Source organism: Polyodon spathula, chromosome 9 (genome assembly GCF_017654505.1).
Source record: "Polyodon spathula isolate WHYD16114869_AA chromosome 9, ASM1765450v1, whole genome shotgun sequence".
In the NCBI taxonomy this organism is placed as follows: domain Eukaryota; kingdom Metazoa; phylum Chordata; class Actinopteri; order Acipenseriformes; family Polyodontidae; genus Polyodon; species Polyodon spathula.
In genome coordinates, this window is record NC_054542.1 from 25,228,680 (window position 1) to 25,255,948 (window position 27,269).

General features: G+C 36.3%; 1 protein-coding gene across 1 annotated transcript; it reads right to left on the minus strand.

The window, feature by feature from the left end:
* Positions 1 to 3,174: 3,174 nt before the first annotated feature.
* htr2ab (5-hydroxytryptamine (serotonin) receptor 2A, genome duplicate b) lies at positions 3,175 to 26,271 on the minus strand. The gene is made up of 3 exons (XM_041259457.1): positions 25,440 to 26,271; positions 9,573 to 9,773; positions 3,175 to 6,015 (listed from the first exon to the last, which is right to left on the minus strand). The coding sequence occupies exons 1-3, from the start codon at positions 25,849 to 25,851 to the stop codon at positions 5,219 to 5,221; spliced, it is 1,410 nt and encodes a 469-aa protein (XP_041115391.1). The 5' UTR covers positions 25,852 to 26,271; the 3' UTR covers positions 3,175 to 5,218.
* Between the last annotated feature and the right edge of the window lie 998 nt (positions 26,272 to 27,269).

Genomic DNA, 27,269 nt, shown 5'->3' on the forward strand with positions numbered 1-27,269 from the left:
TTTAGCTCCCTTCACAGTCTTTGTCTGCCAAAACAACAAACAAAACAACAGTACTCTGGTTTGTTAGAATTAGCATAAGGGGCCGTACTCATGTAGCTGCGTCCCCATTGTAGAGCCAAACTCCTCCTTGTGATCATCCAATCGCCGCACGCAACACAGCTGATCACAATATATCTCATTAAACCCAATGTAAAAACAACCGTGTAGGTGTACTTAGAACCATGCAAACTACAAAGTTAATGCCTGTCGCTGTCATAGAAATATAAACAAAAGTACTGGCACCCATGCATAGCCATTCAATAGTCAAACTTGATGAAATGCCAACTGAAAACAATGACCAATTCAAAGTAAAATGGTCCTCTTCCTAGAATCTTTAGATTAAGTTTGCTATATAACACAGAACGTTTGTTATATATACTGTAGCTTAGATTTAGAATACACTACAGAAAAATCCACCAATATTCCAATAGGATTGTGTTACATTTTAGTGTTTGACTTCTATAGCAAAAGTATGAATGATACATTAATCTTAGTGTAGAAATAGTGTGTGGGCAGCAGTGGAGTTTCTTAAAATGTCATACTTCAATATATTACCATCTAAGATACAGAGCATACTATTGGAAATCTAAGGGGCTTTTTAACCCCTGATGGGAATAAAATTCCATGTGAAAGTGTGTATAGTGGAGACGATTGTACATTTGTATGTCATACTTCACATTTGTGTATATAACTGGAGACCCAATTATCCTGTTGTCATGAAACTTGGTATTAACATAATTTAGCTTAAGTTACTGAGGATATCATATTCAGGGGGGATAGGGGGTGTCTGTGTGTCTGTACATTCGTCATCTAGTTCAGAACTGCACGTGCACTGTCTACGATTATGTTCAAAACTCTCCTGCTCACCTACAATGCCCTTCACCACACAGGTCCCGAAAACCTCCTCAACCTGCTGATCTGCTATGTCCCTGCCCGCAAGCTGAGGTCCTCTAACTCTGGCCTGCTTGTTATCCCCAAGCAAAAGTGCACCACACTTGGACAACGCTCATTTAGGTTCATGACTCTGACTCTCTGGAACTCTCCCAGCTTTGGTGTGTGATAATCCTACTGTAGATTGCTTTAAATCAAGGCTCAAAACCCACCTGTTCTCTTTTGCTTTCCATGCTACTTAAGTCTGATAGCTGCTGCTACTATTTCACGTATTGTTACTATCATGTATTCTGCACTTTCCACTGTATATCATGTATTATGCATTTCTCTATTTGAAGTATTATGGATTTTCTTGTATTTATTGCATCTTGTAAAGCACTTTGTGATTGTGTTCCACTGTGAAAGGTACTGTATAAAATAAAGATTGATTGATTGATCTTAATGTCACACTTACATTTCTGCATACATCTTATGCTGCTCTATCCTGTATAAACTGTTGATGTATGTCATAGACATTAACATTTCCATCCTGCTAATAGCTCTATTTTGCATTCACAGCCATTGCAGGAAATTTATGTTCTGAAATACTTGTTATGGCAGTGTGGACTAGGTATTAAATGATCAAATCCAGCAGTGGTGTGGGAGGTTTGGGTGATGACAGAGTGATCATGGTGCAAACTTTTTCCATTAACTGTAGCCTAGAATTCTACTGAAAAAATCAAATAAACATTTTTTTTTCCTAATTATTTTGCTGGTCAAATTCGTGTGCCACCCACACAATTGCAACAGTAGCTTTCCTTTTTTTTTTTTTTAACTCCTTTTTTTTAAATGTTAAATTATGTGTATAAAATGTCAAGGTTGAAAGAAAAAAAAAAACATTTTCCAGGCTTCTCTTACTGTTAGTTGTTTTTTGTGAGTACCACATGTAGAGGACTTCATGCTTACAATTTTATAATTGTGATGAAATTTGGTTTGAACATTCTTACCAACATATGTTACCAACACAGTTGTTATTAGTCATCATCGCAAATGATCAGGATAGCAGTTTCAGCATTGGCAGTAAAAATATATATGCAACTACAATACTCTTTTCAAGATTACAAGATTAATCAAAGGAGTGTACTCTTACAATGGGCACCTCAGCTGCTGTGGCAGTCAATCTGTTATACCGAGTTTCTGCCAAACTATCTCAGCTTATCTTTTTGCCCTTGGATTTGTTGCACAAAGTAACATATGTTCAAGTGTGTTCTAACATTTGTGTTTGATGAACCACATGTTCTTCTTTCAAAAACACTTTCTTCATATAATAAAACTCAACAAGGGGCACCCAAATGGCACATCCAGTGAAGGCACTCAGCGTGGAGTGCAGGATGCACCCTATAGTCCGGAAATCACCGGTTGGAGTCCACGCTATTCCATTGCTGTCCGTGGACGGGAGCTCCCAGGGGGTGGCGCACAATTGTCCGAGCGCCGCCGGGTGGAGAGGGCTTTGGTCGGCCAGGATGTTCTCAGCTCACCACGCACCAGCGACTCCTGTGGGCCTACCTGTAAATTGCCCAGAGCTGCTTGGTCCTCCGATGAGGTGGCTGAATGGCAGGCCTGCAGAGTGAACGGCACACGTTTCGGAAGACGGGTGTGTCCGTCTTCATCTCTCCCAAGTCAGCAAAGGGGTGGCAGTGATGAGCCAGGTTTAAATAAAAAAAATAATAATAATAATTGGGCTTTCCAAATTGGGGAGAAAAAGAGAAAAAATAATTGGCGATTCCAAATTTAAAAAACAAGCAAACAAAAAAAAAACTCAATAAGTCTGCTTAAAAAGCATTTAAAATGAATAAAGGAATGGGTGTTGCAGAATTTGTCGCAAACAAGGCTTGGAATATATGAGGTATTTTTACATTGTAAGCCCATGTTGAAAAAAATCTGTTAGATTGTAAGTGTTATAACTACCAATCCCCATTTGCATTTTCATGTCCCTTAAGCAAAGACAACCTTTGAGTATGTAAACACACTATACTGTGTTAAGCAAACACCAAGGAGTAATGTACTACTGTATGGAGTGTAAAACAGAATATGGCTGATCTTTATTAGACTTATATAGTATTTAATACATGGAAACTAAATTACTTTTTTCAGTTGTGTCCCCCTCTCCCCCTTTGAAAAAATAAAACACCACACATATTCATAAGCACACACACACACACACACACACACACACACAAAAACACTCCAGTCTGATTGGGAGAACTTACAGTATCAAGTTTATTCTGAACAGATAAGACAAAAATCGCTAGACATAAAGTTGAGTAACAACATTAAATATATATTCTGTTGGTTCTGAATGTGTCTGCAGTGCAGTGTACCATAAGTTTTTTTTTCCTTTGCTATGGTAAATTAATATCTACTTGTGTGGCTCTGTATTTTTTTAAGAACTGGACATCTTGAGCGTTTTCTTTGGGAAACTTTATTGTAATGGTCCAGAAAAAAAATGTCTGGCTTTTTGTTACTTTCATAAAGATGCCACTGAAAAGAAATGTGCTCATCATTATTTGTTTGGATTCCTCTGTCTGTAGCTAAGACAGCAGCGTATTTATTAAATAGCTATTGATGATATATGGGGTTCCGGTTGTAAAATATACTGCTACTAAAATTTTACCAGACCATTTTCAAAATAAAAAATGTTGGTAAAAAATGTTGTATTAATTAAGTAATTTTTACACTCTCAAACAATGCTAGTGCAAGAAAAGAAGATTGGTTTGATTTGTCCTAGAGATGTTCAATCTGGACTATAGGGATCATAAAAATATCAGAACCTGTCTTTAACTGCAGATGAAACATACCCAATGTTTGTTTTCCGCCAATGGCCGCTTCGTTGCATTAACCAAGAATTAGCAATTATGCATCAAAAAGAAACTTGAAAAAGAAAAGGTTAACCTTGTGTGTTAAATAATTTATGAAAGTTAAATCAGTTGATTCTTAAAGAGCTTCTGAAAAAGAAAAGTGTTAAAGCATGAACAAGACCTTTAAAGTAGATAAGAGTGAGATTAAAGGTGCCTACAGTGACGCGCTCACTTCTAAATTATTTTGATCCATAATTATCTTGAACTATACAGAACATGGCAGATAGACCATGATATTTCACTATCATGAACTATACAAAACATGGCAGACAGCCCATGGTATTTTACTATCTTGAACTATACAGGATATAGCAGACAGTCTATGATATTTCACGATGGCAGTTAAAAGGGGTTTTAAAAACATGAAGACCAAACTTTCATGCAAGCTTCTCAAATATATACTACAGACACTGTTTTTATCTCACAGCATTGTCTTGTACAACATGGATCTCTATTGTTAAATACACTTTACATAATTAAACAGGACAAGTTACTGTATACAGAGTGGACATGTTTTCTAATTTAAGGCTATGACAGTAATGGTTCATGTGAGGTGTCAGTAACACAACCATTTTGTTTTGCAAATGTATGACCATTTACGGTATGAAAAATTAAATGAAAGTAGTACCTTATATTTCTTGCCTTAAACATTTCAAATGGCACCTTTGTAAATTAGCCAGTGCTGTTGGAATGTCACAGAGGCAATGCATATAGGGCTAGTTACATTTCTCCAGGCCCTGTCAAATTCTCTAACTGTACCACCATAACAATTTAGAAATGTCAACCAGTTGGCAGAAAATAGAATTGTAAGTATGTGAAACTCAGTAGTGTGCTAGCAAAAGAGGATCTCAGAACAAATTAAGTTAAAATATAATTTAAAACTATTTACTCTTTAAGGAACTGTGGGGATTACCATGTTAAAACTATTTCTGCTGCATACCACTGAAAAATGAAGTTTTAGCAAATCTCCAAGACGAACACGATAATATTTTTTTTGGTGGGGTAACATAAAATGTTAAATTAAACATTGAAAAGCAGGTTCAGTGTAGAAAATGTAGCTTTTGCAAAACAAAACATACTTGTATTGTTTTCTCTTCACTGATACTAAAATAAACCTTGACTGCCTCTTCCCATAATTACACCTGTATTTTGGCTGTATAAAATGATTCTTGAAGTGTATGCTGTGGCTTCTGTTGTAAAAGCATTTTATTTGTAATATTAATTGTAAGATACAGCCTCGGTGGTATATCTCTTTTGATAAATACTATGGGTTTCCATATTGTCAGTCTTTCTTGTACAGAAAGAAATTTGTAAAACTGTAAGTTTCACCGAGAAGTCTTTATCAATGTCTTCACTTTCTTGTACATAAAATGAATGATAGTCCAGCACAGTTACACACAGCTCATCTTCTCAGTCACCTGACCGCCATTGGGTTTAGAACTATTAAAATGACGAATCCCTAAGGAAACAACAGAATAGTCTTTGCTTTCTATCTGGCTGCCGTTTCTCAGCGTGTTCATGTCTTCCAGCTGGAGCTGAGTGGAGTTGTAGGCCAGAGGTGGAAGAGTGTTGACCAAAATGAGCTGCAGTGGCTTCTTCTCTTCCTTGTACTGACACTTGATGTAGCGCGAGAATGCTGAACGATACGTCTTGTTAAACAGTGTATACACAAGGGGGTTGACTGCAGAAGACAGGTAACCGATCCACACAAAGACATTGAGCAATCCACCAATTACACAAGTGTTGCAGGTGTCCTTACAGATTACGGCCAGCACATTGGTAACAAAGAAAGGGCACCACATGATCACAAACAAAAAGAAGACAACCCCAAGGACCTTGGATGCCTTTTGCTCGTTGCTGATGGATTGCATGGTCCGTCGTCCGCAAACGCCAAAGTCTTTGCTCAGTGACCTGCGGAACAGCTTTTCTGAGGACATGGAGCTCTGCTGGAGGAAGCCAAAGGATGTCCATTTGGTTTTGGGGACCAGTTCATCCAAGCACATGGTGGCTTCATTCTGCAGAGCCCTGATTGTCAAGAAGTAGGTCACTACCATTATAGTAAATGGAATGAAGAAGGCCACAAAGGATCCCACCAGAACAAAGTTGTCGTCAGTGAGAAAGCAGCTGCCGTCCTTGACAAACTTGTATTTATCCTGCAAGCCGAAAACCGGAACAGGCATAGATATCCCTTGAAAATGAAAAAAGAGAAACACAGGTAAGCCATTGACCATTGCTCCTTGAACTCCAAAATGCAATTTTGCGCCATTATTCGTGAATTGTAATTTAACATAGCTCATAACAAACACCTAAGGGACATTTTTATGTTTAACCTTAAATTAACCTTTTGAGTTGCTTGTTATTTGTTTTGCTAGATGTTTTATTTAATTTAACCAAATTGAGAAAAAAAGAAAATGAGAAGACCAGGATAAGTCAAATACTAAATGTTTTCCCTTTTACTAAAAAATGGTACAAATTGTGTTTTGAGGGTGTGTGGTACTATTTAAGCATGATCTCTCAGGTGCTGCACCAATTTGCTAAAGTTATCAGACTCAATTCAGAAAAAAACAAGACTATCAGATTCCTAACTTTGAAAGCTAGTATGTGGAAAATTATCTTTTAAGATTTTACATCCAAAGTGGGATTAAAAAAAAAAAAATTAAAAAAAGACTTTATAATCATGTGCTGAATATTTGTTTCATGGTTCGCACAATGCTTGAGCAGAATGAGTCACTGGATCTCACACAAGCATTCTTTAAATAAACATGTGGAAATGTGACTTTTAGAATAGATCATTCAGAAGGTTCCTGGTTCATGGTTGTGTGGTCCAGTGGTTAAAGACACAGATTTGTAACCAGGAGGTCTCTGGTTCAAAGCCCAGCCCAGCCAGTGACACATTGTGTGAGCAAGTCACTTAATCTCTTTGTGTTCCATCTTTCAGGTGAGATGTTGTTGTAAGTGACCCTGCATCTGATGCATATTCACACATCCTAGTCTTGTATCTTGTAAAGCACTTTGTGAAGACTTATATCCACTATGAGACAGCATTATCATAAAAACCCCAGTAATGTTGGAGTAGAGTAATGTTTAACATTCTGTTGATTCAGTTATTTGGTAAGACTTTTTGGTGCTTTGTTGGAACTTTTTGACACATTTGTTGACACATCTGTGACTAGTCATGTGTGACTTTGCAATACTTAAGGCCTACAGCAGATAGCTACAGTATAAGTTAGATGGGACATTTGAAAGGGCCATGATAGCAGGTGCTGAATAACCAGAGAGTCTGTTTACCAGAACGTAATCCAACAGGGAAATGGTGATCCACTTTGTCATGTATATTAAAGGAATAACAAATACCCCAGAAAACAACTATTAACTGGCCTACTTGCTGGTGGAAGCGATGTAGCAATCAAAAAGGTGCCAATCAGAACGCCAAAAACACCAAATACAAGATTGGAGCAAACCTTTTAGACCAGAACAGTGCCCATAAAACTATATTTTTAATTTGTGAAAGGCTATTTTGTTGCAGACTGTAGCCTATAAATATATAAATATATATATATATATATATAAATATATATATATATATATATATATATATATATATATATATATATATATATCTATTTAACATTTCAGTATTGTTCTCTCTAAATAGTTGGTAGTGCAATACTGCACTGGAAGACCAGAACGGATCACAAATGCTGCCCAATGTAATGAAAATTTGATGTTCCTACCCCTTTAAAGAAACTTTGAAAAACAAGTCATACAGACTCATTGGACCCTGTCCACATTCTGTCTGAGTGACAAAGTACAGTTTATATACAGCGTAAGAGCTTTCCGTAATTTCAGTGCTATGTTATCTGCTTCTCTGGCCTTCTCCAAGCTGCTGCTAACACTAGGAGTGTTTAAATGATAGAACTAGTTTAGCTAAGGTCATTTAAGCAGCTAATTTTGTGAAACAAACTAATGAATATATTCTCTAACATTGCAGTCCTTTGATTTGAGTGGGAACCTGTTTTAAAGTGGTTGTAGCCAACAAAATAGTTTCTTAAATCTTATTTGTCATGCAACTACATTGGCTGTATAACTCTCAAATGTGCAGTTTCTAAGGAAACATGCTATCGTAAACATTTTAAAACATAACATCTGGACCCACACTAGGTAAAGAATGTTCTCACTTTGCTAGCCTTTCCTTTTAGGAAGTCTATTACAGGTACACTTCCTGGGTCATTTCACATCTACACTGCCTTTGAGGTGAAGCATCTTACTGGCTGCAAAGCAGGTCAGTCATTTTCCAGGTGAAATGACCATGAAAGTGTAAGACTATCAGAAAGCAAAGCCTGTGATTTATTTATCTTAATGTAGTTCCAGATGTCATGTTATAAAATGAAAGTACCTGTTTACCAAAACTATGCATTTGAGACCTACAGCTATGACCAAATGTATGGAATTATTTAGTTAGCTACAATCACTTTAATGCTCTCAATTTCCAGTACTCTGTACTACTGTACTAAAATATAGATTAGTTATGTATGTGGCTAGACTGAAGTTACTTCAATCTGCTTCCCTTTATCCATTTAAAAATCTGAAAGCTTAACAGTGGGGTCCCATTTCTCCTACAATACTGTTTCTAATAAAAAATGAATCTATGGGATTTGTATGTTGTTTTTTTTTATTATCATTATTATTTCAATTTACTTTAGGTTAGAGAAATTGATGTTATAGACAAACATGTTAAGGAATGATTTTATATAATTGTAAACAATTTAATGTTTGCTATTCCTAAAATGCATTTTCAAATATGTTACTAAAAAAAAAATATATATCCTATGGTACTTAGAATTGTTCAGTACACTGTGCTGGTTGACAAAGATGCACGTGTACTTACTGTAACTCAAAGTGTTGCTCTCTTGTCATATCAGAAAAGTCACTACACTGAGTGTGTGTCAGTACATATGCTTCCCCATTCATCGTACAGAACTAAGGTATTGTATTGCAGCCAATATATACGTTGGCCTGTATTTTCCCCTATGGACAAATTTAAAGCAAATGACCCTCTCTATTGTAACTGTACTTTGCTTGATGTACTGGTAAGTCTTTATTTATTAAGTATGTGTGGTGTAGCTGCTATTGTCCATTTAAAGTTGGGTTAACCAGTCAACAAAGGGACTGAAAAACTGTGACTTCTTTAGACTGGGGCCGGCTTAATATAGGTCAACTCCTAAAGGCTGATATTCAAGACACTGGTGTTATACCCTCCAACTCAGGGTCTGTTTAGTCAAGACTAATTCCTGTGCATCAGGAATCAACAGTGCCAGCAGCAAGAGCTCCAGCGCTGTACTTGTTGCAGCAACGCCAAAATTCAATTCCAGTGAGAAGCAATGCAACCACCATCTGTCACCTGCTTGTGTTGTTTTGAAAGTTACTAATATTATGTAAGTAGACCTATACTTAGTGGTAGAAAAGTTTCATGAAGTTAAAACTGGATTTTGAAAATACAGACTTAAAAAAAAAAAAAAAAAAACAGCCATAAGTGATTAACAATGGCCCACTGTTGCTTATAGGGTTGTCCTTATCACTTTTCTACTGTTATACATGGCCTGCATATAATTGTATATGTGGATTATAGTGCCTCTCACGGCTGGCTTTATCAAATAATTACCTTACTACCTCATCAGTTTTCATTTTTGTGTGGCATTGTTCTTACCAAATGAATCCTAACAATTGCAGCGTTATCATTCTTACCGACAGATATAGTCCAAACAGCTATTATTTTCATGAAGGCCTTAGTTCTTGAGTTGAAACGGCTGTGATGAATGGGGTTTCTTATGGCAATGTACCGATCCAGGGAAATCGCACACAGATGCATGATGGACGCAGTGGAGAACAGCACATCCAAGTAAATCCAGATGGGACACAGTTGTGAAGGCAGAGGCCAAGCATATCCTGCAAAACAACAATGGAAATTGGGAAAACATGGGAAAACATAGAGCTGGAGCATCCAGGAACTGAATGTATTTGGTGCTACAAATGAATTATTAACCTTAGCCTTGTAGCATGTTTCCATAAAAAAATATTGCACACACGTTTAGCCAACTAAAATAATCAGTATTTTGTGAGAAGTCAATGAGTTCCCAGAACTATTTCAAGTTTTACAAATACATTGGCCTGGGTCCAGAACCATATCGAAACAGAATAGACATGCATTAATTGCACAACAAAAGCAAAAGCTTTGTATGAGATATATTTTTCCATTACCAATGTTATAAGAAACAGAAAACAGATTTACAGAAAAATAACAGACATTATTAAATATGGAGCTCTTCTTTCAAAGCTACCTTTGTCCTTTTCATAGTTTTTTTTTTTGGTTTTTTTCACAAGCGCGTTGGTGCATTGTTTTTACAGGGTTTAATCAATTTGCTGAATACAAGGTCTCTGCTCTGCCTAGCTAAATAATATTGTTTTGTGAAACACATGTTGTGACTGGCTAGCCATTGTTTTTGTAATGTGGTACACATCTATCTAGCCCTGACAACAGGCTTTTGTCATCATGGTGACTTAGTTCACTGCTAGATGATGAGCAGGATTAGCACGATGTTTCGAAAGAGCCTCCAGCTGTCCTGGGATGCTTTCCTCTCCAGTGAGTGAAATCTCACATCAAATGTATAAGAAAAGAGCAAAGATTGCTAAATTTAGAAACCAGAAATGAAATCTGTTGCTGCTTCAGAGTATATACAAGCTCAAGCTGTTCGTCATACTGTTTATGATTTTTGTGACATGGTTGCATCTACTCAGATGCAACTACTACCTCATTTCTGTTATTCATACCAAGCATTTTAAAGGCTAGCTGGCTATACCATCTGCTTAAACTCATTACATACTGTACTGCATCTTCGGTTATTAGTTATCACGTATCCCCAGTATAGTGTGGCAGATGGAAGAACACAGCCAGTGTTTTTTTAATGAGGACCCTAAAAACTATTGTACTCTTTCATGACTGTTTTTTTTTTTTTTGTTCTATAAATTACATTGATCTTTTTCTACATGATTTGGAGTTTTGTTTTTAGCTTCCTTTTTGCCTGCAGCAGAATTCAAGAGCTATCTTTCTATCAACAGTAATTGCAGGACCCTAAATAAAACACCTAAATAAATCATTTGAAGGTCATTTTTTATTGAAGTAGACAGTCAAGTGCTGGTGTTTTCACTGCAGAAAGGGGGGATTGAGTGTGTGCTTTGGCTTTTTGACTCCCAGTCTCTCTAAAAGCCTGCCACAAAGAGCTCATGGCAATAGCAGCCACAAGTACTGTACTATTCATCATAGTGAAATGCAAGCTGTAGCAATTTTTAGAGCAAATTATAATTAAGGGGTGATTAGTAATTGTTAAAATGCCATTATGGGCTGAGGCCTGATACCATGAAAACATTAAACTAGCTACACTACATCATCACAAAGACTCCAATCACATTAAAAAGACCAAGTCCCTGTTTTTCTGCTTTGCCAGTACACGGAAAACTGAATCTGAATCCTTCCGTATAAGAAACAAAAAAATGAAGATATCCACTTTGGGCTCTATATAAAAACATCCTGTTTCAGTTCATATGTTGCCAAAACTTTTGCATCACTCAGAATTTTAGGATTGAGACATACTGGTAATGAAAAAAAAAAAAAATTATATGAACATAATTTGGATGTTTTATTTAACGTCATTTAACAAATAAACTACAAAATTATATCGTACAAGTCTACTGGAAGCCATAACAGGTTAAGAAAATGGAAAACTACAAAGTAATAATGTGTTAATGTAACATTATTCAACATGTTTCATTCAACTTCATGAAGCAACATTTCTAATTCTTTAGGGTGATGCAAAACTTTTGGCCATGGCTTTATTTAGTGTGTGTGTGTGTGTGTGTGTGTGTGTGTGTGTGTGTGTGTGTGTGTGTGTGTGTGTTTATATATATATATATATATATATATATATATATATATATATATATATATATATATATATATACGTCTGAGCTTTAATAAATATTAATATATCTTAACAAATAATAATTTACCAAAAAACCCGAAATTGCTTTTTTTTAATTTACAGTATTTATTTTAATAGAGGCCTGCAATAACAAAGATTTTATATTAATCTGATACAAACACACACTAAATATTAAATTCATTAAAAAGAAATGTATTCAGTTATAACTGCAGGTATGATCGATAACAGAGCAAAGTCACATTTTGAATTCAGAAAATTAGATCAAATGTAAACGCTTTAGGATCTCTATAAGTGTGTTTTACTACAGCCCTAATTACTGTGCACACAGTGCTGTAACCAAAAGACATAGAAACATTACGTATCCTAAAACTCAAATATTATTTTCTCATTGGAATGATTTAAATGTGCGCAATCCATCATTTTCATCCTGAAATTCTAATTAATAGCCCTGTTGATATATGACAAGCATCTGTTATGCATTGCCTTGTATAAAAAGTTGGAAGCCAATGTTTCTTAGTTAAAATACAGCCATTAGATTTTTTTGTATCACCTCTTTTCCTTGACTTTTATAGTAGGTATTAGTGTTTAGTGGATATGTGTTGTTCTTATATTTAATATTATTTTTTAAATAATATATTTACTTTTTTCCATGCATTTACACACTTTACATGTACTAGTGCACGTATTTGTAGAACCTATTCTGTCAATTATTCTTTTATGTTTACTGTGAACTAAAATATCACCTAAATTAGCTTCTCTTTTGAATTCTACAACTGGGGCCTTAACAAATACTTTTTTCAATTTTTCTGAATTATGTAGAATCCACAAGTGTTTTCAAACTGTCTTAGAAATATTGAGCAAAAGTTTAGAGTAAGTCATTACTAATGGGACTCTTTTGACCTTTGTATCTCTATTTTTATAATCTAGTAGATCATCTCTTTTTAATTTATCCACTTTTTTCTTTGTTTTACATAGTCACTTTCTTTAGAGCATATTCTTCATATTCTTATTCCTAGCCCCTTTGGGATTGCCCTTTTAGTGTGTATTGGATGTGCAGTGGACATGTGTAAATACTGGTGCATGTCAATAGGTTTACAGAAGAGGTCAGTCTCAATTGAGCCTTCTTCAAGTTTTACTATGGTATTTAAAAATTCTGTTTCTTTCTTGTCCTTCGAAGAGCCACCTTAATATTACTGTGTATTTAATTTGCCATTTTATGAAACTGGAAAAGAGATTCTTCTTCTTGTGTCCAAACTCCATAAATATCATCTATAAACCAAATGTATTCTAAAGGTTCTCTTTCCAATTTTCTAAGTAATTGTTCTTCCCATTCCCTCATGTATTTACTGGCAAAGTGCATTCTTAATTTGGATCCTATTGCTGTTCCATTGTTTTGTTTGTAATTCATATGAACACATGTAAAATAACCGTTTTCTAAAACTATGTTGATCATGTTCAGCACTTCTGCTGTTGTTACTGATTTATCTAGTCTATCATCTAGTGCTTTTTGACAAGCTTCTAATGTTTCTTTACGAGGGACATTTGAGTACAAGGATTTTACATCGATGCAAAATAAAATTGTATACTCTGGAAGGTTGTTCTTTAGTGATTTGAGTCTTTTTAAAAAATGTGTTGTACCTTAACAGAGCTTGATAATTTCTCAACATGTGACCTAAGTTGTTTTTCTGCTATTTCAACTATTATTTGTGTTGGATTATCAATCGTGCTGACTATCATTCGCATAGAGTGAAACAGTACATATACTTTTCTTGTGGGAGTAGCTGGTCTCCATCACCATGGCTATTTATCAAATACAAGAAATAAATTCCACTGAACAGAGTACATTTTTTTTATCTAACACCTGGTTTGCAAGAATTCCCTCTCACCATACAGAAGTAGCATAATCATTAAAATCCCAACAGTACACCAGATATCAAATAAAATGCACCACAATTATATGACTCTTAATAACAAACAGGGATGTTAATAGTTTAGAGTTTAAACATTTGAACGTATTAAACATTTAGCATCACCTAAGATATGCAGGTCAAATATACTGTAGAGCTCTACAGGTTGTGAGGTGTTGGGTGTGTGCTGTGTAAGGGCATTTATTCAATATTTATTCAACTAGATTCTGTTTACTAAAAGCTGTTCCTAATCCCGAGACACTTGTGTCATTGGACTTGCAGGTTGTTTAAGCAAGGTCGTGGAAAAATGTGAGGGAGGATCACTTCATATATCACACATGGACCTGGTCAAATGTCAGTCAAAAGGACCTGGGAAGAGTGTACATTGTTCATCGAAAGAACATCACTGATGATATCATCACTGTCTTAGGACCCCTTTAATGATGTTTGCAATCGTTTTGAGTGGTTCTCAATGGCAGGGTTTCCATGCAGTTGGTTCAATATGTTTAAAAAGACAAATACGGGGCTTAACATCAGCTTGCTGCAAGACTTACAACAAAGTTACAAAAAGTTACAAAAAAGGCGGGATAGATTAGCATCTACTGAGAAATTAGTTGAACTTGTATGGAATACTTGTGTAACGTCATTTTTGCTACTGTACCTTGTCAAAATCTCCTACTGGTAACAAAATCTGACATGTATAAGCATCAAATTTTGCTACTTTGTCAAAATCTAATATGTGTGCCAAAATGTAATCTGTAGCTATAAACATTCTTTTTTGGTCTAGTTAAAACAATCCGACAATTCATCTTGGTGTTTATATAGAGCAGTTTAAAAAGATTAAACAAATTGTATAGGAGAACTAAAATAATGTAATATAATTAACATTAGTTATTTTCAAACTAATATGAACAACATGACAAATAATATCGGAACACACAGCAGACAGTGTGGTCTGTCTATAGACATTATTATTATTATTATAATATTTTATTAGTATATATTTATTATTAGTATCATCAATCTATTAGTAGTAGTAGTACTAATAATAATAATAATAACAATAAATATATAATAATAATAATAATAATAATAATAATAATACCAGATCTACCAAATCCTGTGTATTGTGAAAATGTAATACAGTATTTTGTTAATTACTCTAGGTCTACAAACTGAAAGATGCCTTGGGAGTAGCAACATGGGAGGGTGTGTGTGGACTGTCAAAATGTCATACCTTAGGCAATTATCTATTGAAGGTAAAAACATTTTTCCATAGGACAGACCTATTGTAAAACACACATAACATACAGTAGCATCAGTACATGCAAGCTTTCGAAAGACTGGTTATTATTATATATATTATAAATAATAATAATAATAATAATAATAATAATATGTATGCTACCTTTGCTAAACAATTTTACAAAGGTGCACTATAAGTTTGTTTTATAGTTTTGTGAAAATCTTAATCTTCAATGTAAAAAATTATAAGTCATCATTTAGGTGCGTTTTTCTTTCTTTTTTCTTTAAAAACTCCCTCTGTAGTACACTTTACCAGCCGTTAACTTCTGGATTTAATATAAAACTAATTAGATACATGTGGAGTAAAATGTAAGTTTAAAAAACACATACTTTCATATCAAAAGACTTGGGTATTTGTTTTTGATACGTGTCCTTGATCTGGAAGGAAACAAAGATCTGGGCATGTGCAGTACGCATAGTAGGAAAATTTGACAGGTAGCAGAAACTGGCACGACACCGGTATACTGGCTCCCCAGTAACAAGAACAATAAAATATATAACCACATTCCACTGGCGAGAGCATTGCACATCCCTGCCGAAATCAGATTCAGGTATTTATTATTATTATTATTATTATTATTATATTATTATTATTATTATTATTATTATGCTATGTAGTGCGAAACGTGAGTGACTAGGGTGGACTATTTTTATTATATTTTTTTGGTGGTCAAATGAGGAATGCTGCACATGCAGTTCTTCAACACAACCTAAAACTTAGTGTAAACCCACTTTTAAAAATCTGCACGATATCTGTAGTTATGGTAGGCTAAAATGAAATTCAGACAGAAACATTTAAATATACCCTCCCGTATTTGAATATTAAATAAGTTATTTGCATTTGGAAAGATAATTTCTCTCCCTAAAAGATAACTACATGGATACCCAAATTACCGAAAAGTACGAACAAAATACCGTGAGAAAAAAAGGTGAGACTTGTTTTAATTTTTCCATGGAAACCTCACCGAAATTAACCAGACACTGTGTTTTTATTAATGTGTTTATTTTTGATACAGCCGTGAAAGTGCATTCATCTGAGTTCAGAAGCTGCTCTTCAGTTCTAGCAGCCTGCTATAGAAATACGTGACAGTCCGGGTTAGCGTGATACAGATTTCTGTGTCGGTGAGATGGGATGAGGTTAAACACATACCCTAGTGGTTAAGCCTCACTCTTGCGATGTGCAAGGTTGCCGGTTTGCGCCCAGCCTCCGACCTGTTACATCTCGATCAAATAAGAATGTCTTTATTGACATAAGAGCCACTGCTACCTGGTGATCTGACCGAAACGAGTTTCCTTCTGGTGTCCTGTCAATACACTGCTGTGCTCCAGGTGGTGCTGGTGTTCACTAATATAAAGACACCTTGGCTGCTCTGACCTGCAATATATTGTATATGTTTGTTACAACACGTATAATATGGGGATTGTTCGTGTCATTTTGTTCCATAAACAAAGTAACATCATTTTGCAATGTTGGGGGTGTAATATACTGCTTACTTCAGCGTCCATGTTTTTATAGTGTTAGAAACCAATCTAAACTTTCTAAAGATCAACATAAAATATCAAACACAGTTAGTCATCTCTAAGCTTGACTATGTTCCAACTTTTGCTTTGTAGAAAAACATGCCTTCAAGGAATCAAGGTTCTTTCTTTTTATATTTGTTCTTATTACCGTCTTCCCAGTGCTGGAATACTTTAATATAACTGCCTAAGCCTCTAACAAACAACACATCAATATTGTGTGAAGTATTTAAAAAAAAAACTGTGTTCCGACTAGACACATAAACATGCCAATAGCACAGGTATCTGTATGTGAATGGTAATGTGTATGTCTTCTCAAAAGAGATAAAGAAACCTTGACAACAAAACATTTTAAAATGTTCTGTCTCCTCTGAGATGGGACCTTCTAGTCACATTTTGCGTAGAAATTATCCCAGATAAGACAAAGAGTCTACTTGCTTTGGGAGCATTGTTAGGTACACTTGATAGATAGAAAATGTTAAAAAAAATAATATTAATTTTTGTTCTGTGAGCTTCATTTGTGCTCACTATATTTGCTATTAAGTCTATTTTTAAATTCTGGTTCTGCTGCTGACCTGTGGACTGCTTATTTTAATGAATGTGTATAATCTACTTTTTTTTTTTTTTTTTTAATTCTGTTTCCTTTTAGAGACTTCATGTTTCCACTAGAGGTTAAATGACTGATGAGGAAAATAATGCATAAGTGTACTCTGCTGATTACATGGAGCGACTTTGCTAATCTGTAGGAAGACGTTTACAGCTAATAGTCTAAAAGATTTCTGTAAAATGTTTTTGGAAGATTTTTTTTTTTTTTCTTCTAATATTGTACGTGATATATACACATTAATTAGCCCTCACCTAATGGGTAAAGTGTATTGCTTTCATTTGTTGAGTCGCAAAGAAACATACACAGCCGATCATTAAAGATCACAAAGGTCTGATTGATTTGAAAAATGTGGAATAAATTGGATCATTAATGTTTTTATTCCCAGAAACTGGGTAGAATGAGCCAGTATTAGCTGGCTATAGAAAAAGGCATATGCCGATGCTACATTATGTTCAACAGTCCAATATTAAATCTTACTGAGTCTATGAGAAATTGTATGTTTAATACATCTTTTTTTGTGAATTTGTGTGGCATTATTGCAGCTTTTTTTCAAAATGTTTGTATTTACCTACAGAATAAAATATTCACTTCTGATATTTCATACAGATTATTTTTTATAGATTCTAGTGTTACTAGAATCTCTGCTCTCTTTTCCTCCGTGGCAACTGTAAATTAGTAAATGGAAAATCCTAACCAGGCATACGATCACAGCTTTTAAAATAATAAGAATGGCAAATACTGACCTCAGTAGAAACAGCAATATAGATTCATGCAGAATTAGAGGATGTAAAGTACTGTTTTTAACAAATTTCTTACAAACTGGAGATTTGTATCCTTTTGTTGGGATTACACATCTTCTAAGAGGGGCATTGTTTGTATTTCCTAATCAGCTGATGTGGCTTTGCTGATACATGATAAGTTTTATCTTAACTATTTTATACTGAATTTAATTTCATATGAACAGGAGGATTGTTTATACCATAATCATTGAGTATCTGTTGTTATAAGCTAATATGTATGTACTGTTGCCACTAGAAGCATTTCCTCTAGAGATGTTGATAAAGCCTGTTGTTTTGTCAGACATGTCAAGTCTCACACTGAAAACAAATCTGTAAAAAAAAACATAATATATTTAATTTTTATGTTACAAGATAAATATGTCAACATATCTCACGTTAAAATACAAAGATAACAGAGTGATCATAGAGGTTACCCAAAAAGGCAATTACCTATATATTATTCAAAATCACAAAATGGTAAAAATAAATAAATAAATAAATAAATAAATAAATGTGCCTTAGACAGGAGTAACTCAAGGGCTCCCGTCCTGCCCAGTTTCACTTCATAAGTGCTGTTTCCTCTCCAAAAATGACTTGTGGAGCTTATGCTTCCAGGAATAAATTAAAACTGAACACAGAGCCCTGAAAGGCCTAGGAGCACAACATGGCCTCAGTTATTTCCTGTTCATAACTGCACCAGGTTACGGTCTCTGTAGCCAGGTTTAACATACAGTATTAGCAATATGTTACATTTTACATTATTATATATTTTTTTCTATTATTATTAGTAGTGGTAATATTATTATTTTATCGGCATAAACTATTCTTTCAAATACTATAGAAATGAAATGTAAAATTCATTATTATTTTTAAATTTAGTAGTTGGCAATTGTTTTTACCCCATTTTTCTCCCAGTTTGAAATCTCCAATTGTATTTTAGGCTCAGCTCACCGCTACCACCCCTGCGCTGACTCGGGAGCGGCAAAGATGAACACTGTCCTCTGAAGCATGTGCCGTCAGCCGACCACTTCTTTTCACTCTGCAGGCCCGCCAAGCAGCCAACCCAGAGCTGCAGTGTCGGAGGACAATGCAACACTGGGCAGCTTACAGGCAAGCCCGCAGGAGCCTGGCCAGACTACAGGGGTCGCTGGTGTGCGGTGAGCTGAGGACACCCCGGCTGACCTAGCCCTCCTCGGTGCGCTCAGCCCCTGGGAGCTCCCGTCCACGGTCGGCAGTGGAATTGCCTGGACTCAAACCGGCTACCTTCAGGTTATATCCTGCACTCCACGCAGAGCACCTTTACCAGGTGCACCTCTTGGGAGCCCCGAAATGTAAAATTCTTTAATGTATGTATGACAAAAGTGAAATAGTCACTAAACAAAAGTAACTTATTTTGATGATGTTATTTTTGAAGCAAGCTCAAAAACGAGGCAGTCTTCCCAGCGACAGCGAGTGGAAGCGACAGCGAGTGGGAGAAGTACAGGCGTGGAAAAGTACAGAGCAGTTTAGAAGCAGTAAGGAGAAATTGCATCTTGAATTGCTTTAATCAGAAAACAGAGGACATTGGGGAAACACAGCAGCAGCTCAAAGTCAAACAGCCGTGTGTGTTTTTCTGATAACAAACAAGCTGATTCAAATTCAGCGCCGTTCTGAGACACGGGCGAGGGGAGGAGCCAACAGCACAGCAGAACAACGCAGTTAAACGAGACAGTCTTCCCAGCGACAGCGAGTGGAAGCGACAGCGAGTGGGAGAAGTACAGGTGTGGAAAAGTACAGAGCAGTTTAGAAGCAGTTTGAAAGCAGGCTGACAGCTGCAGAAGAAACTAAAATTAAAAAAAAAAAACCCTCAACATGGTCTTCAAGCCAGTAATCTGTGACACCTGCTTGATGTGGGAAATCCGAGAAAACCCTGCGGAGCTAAACCAAGTGTGCGTAAAGTGCAGCGCGATCTAGGATTTGCATAAACTAGTAAGTATGCTAGAAATGGAGCTGGAAGAAGTGAGACAGCAACAGGATCTTGAGGAACTGGCACACCCACAATTCATGGAAGTCTGCATCACCCCTAACAGACTGAAAGCCACCAGGGAGATAGAAGGTCAGAACAGCTGGGTTCAGGTAGGCAGAAGCAGGGAAAAAAAGAAACTTCGTCAAACACAACCACCAGAAATCAAAACAACCAACAAATTTGAGTCATTTCAGAATTTTGATGAGCAGAACCAACAACAAGAGAATGAAAGGAACAACATCCAGGACCCCATTGACAGTGGTGACCAGACAGCAAAAAGAAGGGAGGTCATGATTGTTGGGGACTCCATATTGAGAAACACAGCAAGTTCAATTCGCAGTTTGGACCCCCTTACTACAACAGTGTGCTGCCTTCCGGGAGCCTCGGTCAAGCACATCACTGAGAACGTGGACAGGCTCCTAGAACGAACAGGAGACGACCCGGTAGTAGTCGTCCACATCGGTACAAACAACATTGGAAGAGACAGACCAAAATCCCTGCAAAACAAATTCAGAGAGCTAGGAAGGAAATTAAAAGAGAAAACCAAAACTGTGGTATTTTCTGGTATACTACCGGCACCTTGCAAAGGACCATATGGACAGCTGGAAATAATTAATCAAAACGCATGGCTGAAGATGTGGTGCACACGGGAAGGCTTCACCTATCTTGATCATTGGACCACATTCTACAACGAGGACTATCTGTATAGACGGGATGGACTGCACTTAAATAACAAGGGAACCAGTCTACTTGGAGAAAAGATCCTCGAGCAGGTTCAGAAGCATTTAAACTAGAAAGGAAGGGGGGAGAAATCAACAAAAAAACAGAAGGGAGACCGCATCAAAACAAGAACAACAACTCAGGTAAGACAACCATTAAATGTATTTATCTAAATGCTAGAAGTATCAGAAACAAAATTCTAGAACTTGAAGCTACTGCACTAACAGGTAACTATGATGTGATAGGTGTTACAGAAACTTGGTTGTCTGAGAGTGATGGGGACGAATATAATATTTGTGGGTATACACTGTATAGGAAAGACAGGCAGGACAGAAGAGGAGGAGGGGTAGCGCTATACATAAGAAACAGTCTTGAAGCCCAGGTGTTAAACCTGGACAAAGAAAATAAAACCGAATCAATATGGGTCAGAATAACGGACAAAAATTCAAAGAGCATAATAATAGGAGCATGCTATAGACTGCCAGATTCAGACGGTGAGCAAAATAATCTGTTATACAATGACATTAGAAATGCGTGTAGCAAAGGAGAAGCCATACTAATGGGGGATTTCAACTTCCCCCAAATAAAATGGGAAAACCCGGTGGGTAGCACGAAGGATGAAATAGAAATGGTGGAAATGACAAATGACTGCTTCCTAACACAATTTGTCAAGGCACCGACTACAAGGGAGACATGCCTTGATTTAGTCTTTTTAAATAACGAAGATAGAATAACTAAAACAGAGGTCAGAGAACCACTGGCAAACTCAGACCACAACATGGTCTCATTTGAAGTGTTTTTTAAAACCCCAAAAGTAATGACTAAAGCTAAGGTTTACAATTTTAGAAAAGCAAACTATGAAGGTATGAAACAGAGACTAACAGAAGTAGATTGGAGTAAAATAGAGAAAACACCCACAGAAGAAGGATGGTTGTTCTTAAAAAATGTAGTACTAGAGGCGCAAAACAATTACATCCCTAAAGTAGACAAATCTAAATGTAAAACTAAATTGCCAAAATGGTTTAATAGATCAATTTAAAAAAATATTCAGCGAAAAAAGGCACTTTACAGAGCATTAAAGAAGGACCAAAAAGAAAGTACGCAGAAAGAGTACATGAAACTGCAAACGCAAGTCAAAAAGGAAGTTAGAAAGGCCAAGAGAGAAATAGAAATGAACATTGCTAAGGGAGCTAAAACCAATTCCAAAATGTTTTTCCAATATTACAACAGCAAGCGAACATTCAAAGAGGAGATTAAATGTTTAAGAGATACAAATGGCAAAATCGTAGATGAAGAAAAAAAAAATAGCAAATATATTAAATGATTACTTACAAAGGAAGATACTGACAACATGCCCCACATGTTATCCAGTTCCTATCCAGTTTTAAATAACTTTAGCATAACTGAGGCAGAAGTATTAAAGGGACTAGGAGCGCTTAAAATAAACAAATCCCCTGGGCCGGATGAGATCCTCCCAGTAGTACTCAAAGAAATGAAAGAAGTTATTTACAAACCGCTAACCAAGATCATGCAGCAGTCTCTTGACACAGGGGTGGTACCGACAGACTGGAAAATTGCAAACGTAATACCGATCCACAAAAAGGGAAACAAAACTGAACCAGGTAACTACAGACCAGTAAGCCTGACTTCTATTATATGCAAACTTATGGAAACTATAATAAGATCCAAAATGGAAAATTACCTATATGGTAACAGGGTCCTGGGAGACAGTCAACATGGTTTTAGGAAAGGGAGATTATGTCTAACTAACTTGCTTGATTTTTTTGAGGATGCAACATCGATAATGGATAATTGCAAAGCATATGACATGGTTTATTTAGATTTCCAGAAAGCTTTTGACAAAGTCCCGCACAAAAGATTAATTCTCAAACTGAACGCAGTTGGGATTCAAGGAAACACATGTACATGGATTAGGGAGTGGTTAACATGTAGAAAACAGAAAGTACTTATTAGAGGAAAAACCTCAGAATGGAGTGTGGTAACCAGTGGTGTACCACAGGGATCAGTATTAGGTCCTCTGCTATTCCTAATCTACATTAATGATTTAGATTCTGGTATAGTAAGCAAACTTGTTAAATTTGCAGACGACACAAAAGTAGGAGGAGTGGCAAACACTGTTGCAGCAGCAAAGGTCATTCAAAATGATCTAGACAAGATTCAGAACTGGGCAGACACATGGCAAATGACATTTAATAGAGAAAAGTGTAAGGTACTGCACGCAGGAAATAAAAATGTCCATTATAAATATCATAAGGGAGATACTGAAATTGGAGAAGGAATCTATGAAAAAGACCTAGGAGTTTTTGTTGACTCAGAAATGTCTTCATCTAGACAATGTGGGGAAGCTATAAAAAAGGCTAACAAGATGCTCGGATACATTGTGAAAAGTGTTGAATTTAAATCAAGGGAAGTAATGTTAAAACTGTGCAATGCACTCGTAAGACCTCATCTTGAATATTGTGTGCAGTTCTGGTCACCTCGCTATAAAAAAGATATTGCTGCTCTAGAAAGAGTGCAAAGAAGAGCGACCAGAATTATTCCGGGCTTAAAATGCATGTCATATGCAGACAGGCTAAAAGAATTGAATCTGTTCAGTCTTGAACAAAGAAGACTACGTGGCGACCTAATTCAAGCATTCAAAATTCTAAAAGGTATTGACAGTGTCGACCCAAGGGACTTTTTCAGCCTGAAAAAAGAGACAAGGACCAGGGGTCACAAATGGAGATTAGACAAAGGGGCATTCAGAACAGAAAATAGGAGGCACTTTTTACACAGAGAATTGTGAGGGTCTGGAATCAACTCCCCAGTAATGTTGTTAAAGCTGACACCCTGGGATCCTTCAAGAAGCTGCTTGATGAGATTCTGGGATCAATAAGCTACTAACAACCAAGCGAGCAAGATGGGCCGAATGGCCTCCTCTCGTTTGTAAACTTTTTTATGTTCTTATGTTCTTAAAATGTAATTACAACAATTAATGTAATAGATAAAGGGGGCTACGAGATTCACCAATAAAAAGTTCAGTACAGTAAATTGGTTTGTAAGCCAAGTTAAGGGGTAGCAAATAAACAATACATGCAATTGTTAATCTTTTTTTTTTTTTTTAATTATTTAAGTAAAAAAAAAAAAAAAAAAAAAAAAATCACAATTTGCCCATTCAGTCCCCACTCACCAAAATCAGTCCTAGAGGTCATATTCCATAAGGGATTAAAATGTGAAAAATGTATTACATTTATTATACAAGGGACAGGCTGTCTGTGATTTGCCTACAGGAAAAAATGAGGCCATGAACTTTAAGTTTTTCTGTGTATCATTTCTCTCCAGCTAAAACAATTCCAGACGTTTGCTGAGTCGTGGGCTTGTGGGGTAATGGTGAAATAATAATGGCAAAGACTTCTAAAAGGGACAAGGTCCTGGGAACCCAAATTAAATTCAGAATTATTACAGATCTGTCCTTAACCCTGCTTTTAATTGGCTGTGGCATTTTTCCCTTATTAACATATTAAGGAAAAGAACGAAAGACCACAATTTCCGTATAAGAAGGAGCCACATATGACCCTATATATATATGCAAGGTTATTTAAAGATAATGCAGCTTCAGATCTCTTTGTTTTACTTTTCCCTTACTATTTTGATCAGGATTGCCAATCATGCTGAATGGCTTTGGGCTCTGTTTCTTTGTTATAGCGCTCGGTTTTTATTTATGCTTTGACTTTTTTTTTTTAAAGAGTTAAAATTAATGTGCATTTGTTATACAGTTAAATGATGCATAAACACACACACACACAATATTATATAAAAGGAATATTAGAATCCGAGATTCCTTATCACCTGTATGTTCGTGGGGCTGCAGTGCCTAGTTTTAATCTCTCAACCAAAACTAAAATATTGCCAATATAGCAAAACTGTTTACAAACAGAACCAGGCAGGAAGCAATTTATCTGATCTCTCTCTGAGCATCTAGCCAAATCCTTTCAATTATTCTAATTAAACATCGTTCCTAAGGTTCTCTAACCATTACTTAAAATAATTAATCTAATTAATTAAAAATAAATATTGTACAGTGATCTCACCCATGAATATTTTTTTTTAACGAACACAAACCTTGAGATCTTGATAAACAAGATTAAAAGGGCTGCTGCAGTACGATTCACTTTATTAATGGATACAGTGAGGATGACAGAGCAGCTGTGCAGGGTAGTGAGCCAGATCTGTCACTCAGTGCAATTATATTGAAATCCTGAAAATGTACTCTGTGAACTGGTTGTCCAATTTCTGTCATACTGTATGAATTTAGACATTAAAGAGATCCTACAAATTAAAATCCCAGCACAACTGAGTGTATGTGTGTATTACTCTTTACAAGAACCAATCCCCTCCATTAAAGAAATAGTGGCATTGAATGGGACTTTCATAGATTTATATGCCTCCTAGTTTGATTTTTTATCCTCTGAATCCTACAGATGATAATCAGAAGATGCTAATTTTAAATATCTTAATATTTATTTCCTGCTCCGGTATCTTTAACTACTGATTGCTAAAAGATGATTCATAATAACAGGAATACAAAATGTTATTTGTAATTGTTTTCTGGTTCACCTGAAGTATTGAAACTAAACAGGGAACTAATAATCCCTGCAACTGGATCGACAGACAGCGCAATGAGATAAACAATATCCATTGTAAAAAAAGAAAGAGTGGTGATGTGTGATATGTGCCTTGCACTTTTAATTTGCACCCTACATGATAGACTTACCGTAGAGTATTGTGAGCATGGAGACAGGCATGACCAGAAAACCCAGCAACATATCAGTGATGGCAAGAGACATCAAGAAATAATTGGTGGCATTCTGTAGTTTCTTCTCCAGGGAGACAGCCATAATCACTAGGATGTTGCCGGCGATAGTTAAGATGATCACAATCACAATGAGCAGGGCTGGCCAGTTCTTATCCGTGACAGAGACTAATGAAAAGCACTGTGGCGCGAGGCTGTCGGCGCAGGACAGGTCTGAGAGGTTCTCAGCATTCATAGTCCTGTTACAGGCATGTGAGACGTTAACGTTCCCCAGCAGAGAGTCCTGTTTGAACAGTTGGAGATCAAGGTTCAGCGGGATGAAAGAAACGGTCGTCACATTCAAGGTGTTCCTGTTTTCAGCTAAGAAGCTCATTTTCTGAAACTTTACAATGTCATTCAAACATAAAAAAGGTTATCAGAGAAGGAGAGCCACTATAGAGTTAAAGTGTTGCCTCAAAACCAAAGTAGAAGGTGCTGAACCTGAATTGTGCCATTTTGTCCTGTCATTTCTCCACTTTCATCAGTGATCACTCCAAGCAGACCCTTGTTTATCTTGTATTCCATTGAGGAACTCAGAGGAGTTCATTGCCCTTGATTTAGGTAGTTCTGTGGCAGCATTTATGACAAATGTATCGAGGAGCTCTTGAAGAATTTAGAGTTTGTCATTTCCCTCTTACACAATAGGTGCTGGTTTTAAATAAGTATTGTGTATTCTAAGAAATGTACACACTTGCTAGCTGCACAGCAGTTGTAAAGTCATCACTTGAGATGGAACAGACTGTCTTTGTTCCTTTTAGCTGCGGAAAGAATACATCTTATCACAGATATCAAAAACAGATGAAGAAAAGAAAGCTGCAAGCAATATGTTCCTACGTCTTCGTAATTGACCTTTACATTAGCATTTGACTGTGCTTCCACAATAGAGAGAAAATTAAAGACGTCTGACAACGTAGTACTCCTTAATATTGTTAAAAACTAAAGTTACTTTCCATCTGATACAATTCAGTCGGCTGTTCAAAAGCTATTTATCTGAACACAAGAATCGTTACAAATCAATACTGGTACAGGTACTGCAACTGAGTAAGCACTGACTGACTGTCTTTCTTTTTACTTGCTATATAAACCATGGAACTATGATGCCTCACACCACACAGCCCTAAATAGCAAGACAGGAACTTCTGCAGTCATTAAAAGAGCTGATTTTAACAAACAAAATTAAATATTCCTTTAAGCATTTTCACAAGCAGAACTTTGTACACATTTAAGACTCAGAAGAAGAAATACCTTTTTTCCTTTTAGATTGTTTCTGTCCCTTCTCCCTCTCCAAGGTATTTTCTAATGCTGCACATATCTTTAAATGCAGCAGTTTAGTTATCTTCAGCAGTGAATACAAATAAATTCTGTGTCTGCAGCCAGCAGAGCTAGCTCATGTACATTGCTTCTGTTCCAGTCATTTGTTTTGCCGAACAACTCTTTTTCCTGCCCTAAGCACAATCTGTTATTTCAGACACTCTTCCAAAACTGCCAAGAGAACAGTTCCACTGCAACCAGCATAAGCAATCTTCAAACAAGGGACTCCTCACTCCAGCAGGATTGTGATCCTTGGTGACTGCCTTCTTTCACTTAGTCAGACCTCCCACTGACTGGGATGTCATAAACTACCAGGGAAGGTAGGGTAGCATAAATGGTGTAAGTTAGATGTTTATTTAACAAATCTGCATGCCATGTTGTTGCAGACAAGAAACAGCAAAGCCAATGATGGTCATGCCTTAAAACTGCTGGGAGCACACA

What these genes read in the sequence shown, in the direction of transcription:
- htr2ab (XM_041259457.1), bottom strand. Translation starts at nt 25,851, where the DNA reads ATGAGCTTCTTAGCTGAAAACAGGAACACCTTGAATGTGACGACCGTT. An exon ending in CATGCTCACAATACTCTACG is followed by an intron (nt 9,774 to 25,439) that starts GTAAGTCTATCA and finishes GTTGTTTTGCAG; the next exon opens with GATATGCTTGGCCTCTGCCT. An exon ending in TGTTTGGACTATATCTGTCG is followed by an intron (nt 6,016 to 9,572) that starts GTAAGAATGATA and finishes TTCATTTTCAAG; the next exon opens with GGATATCTATGCCTGTTCCG.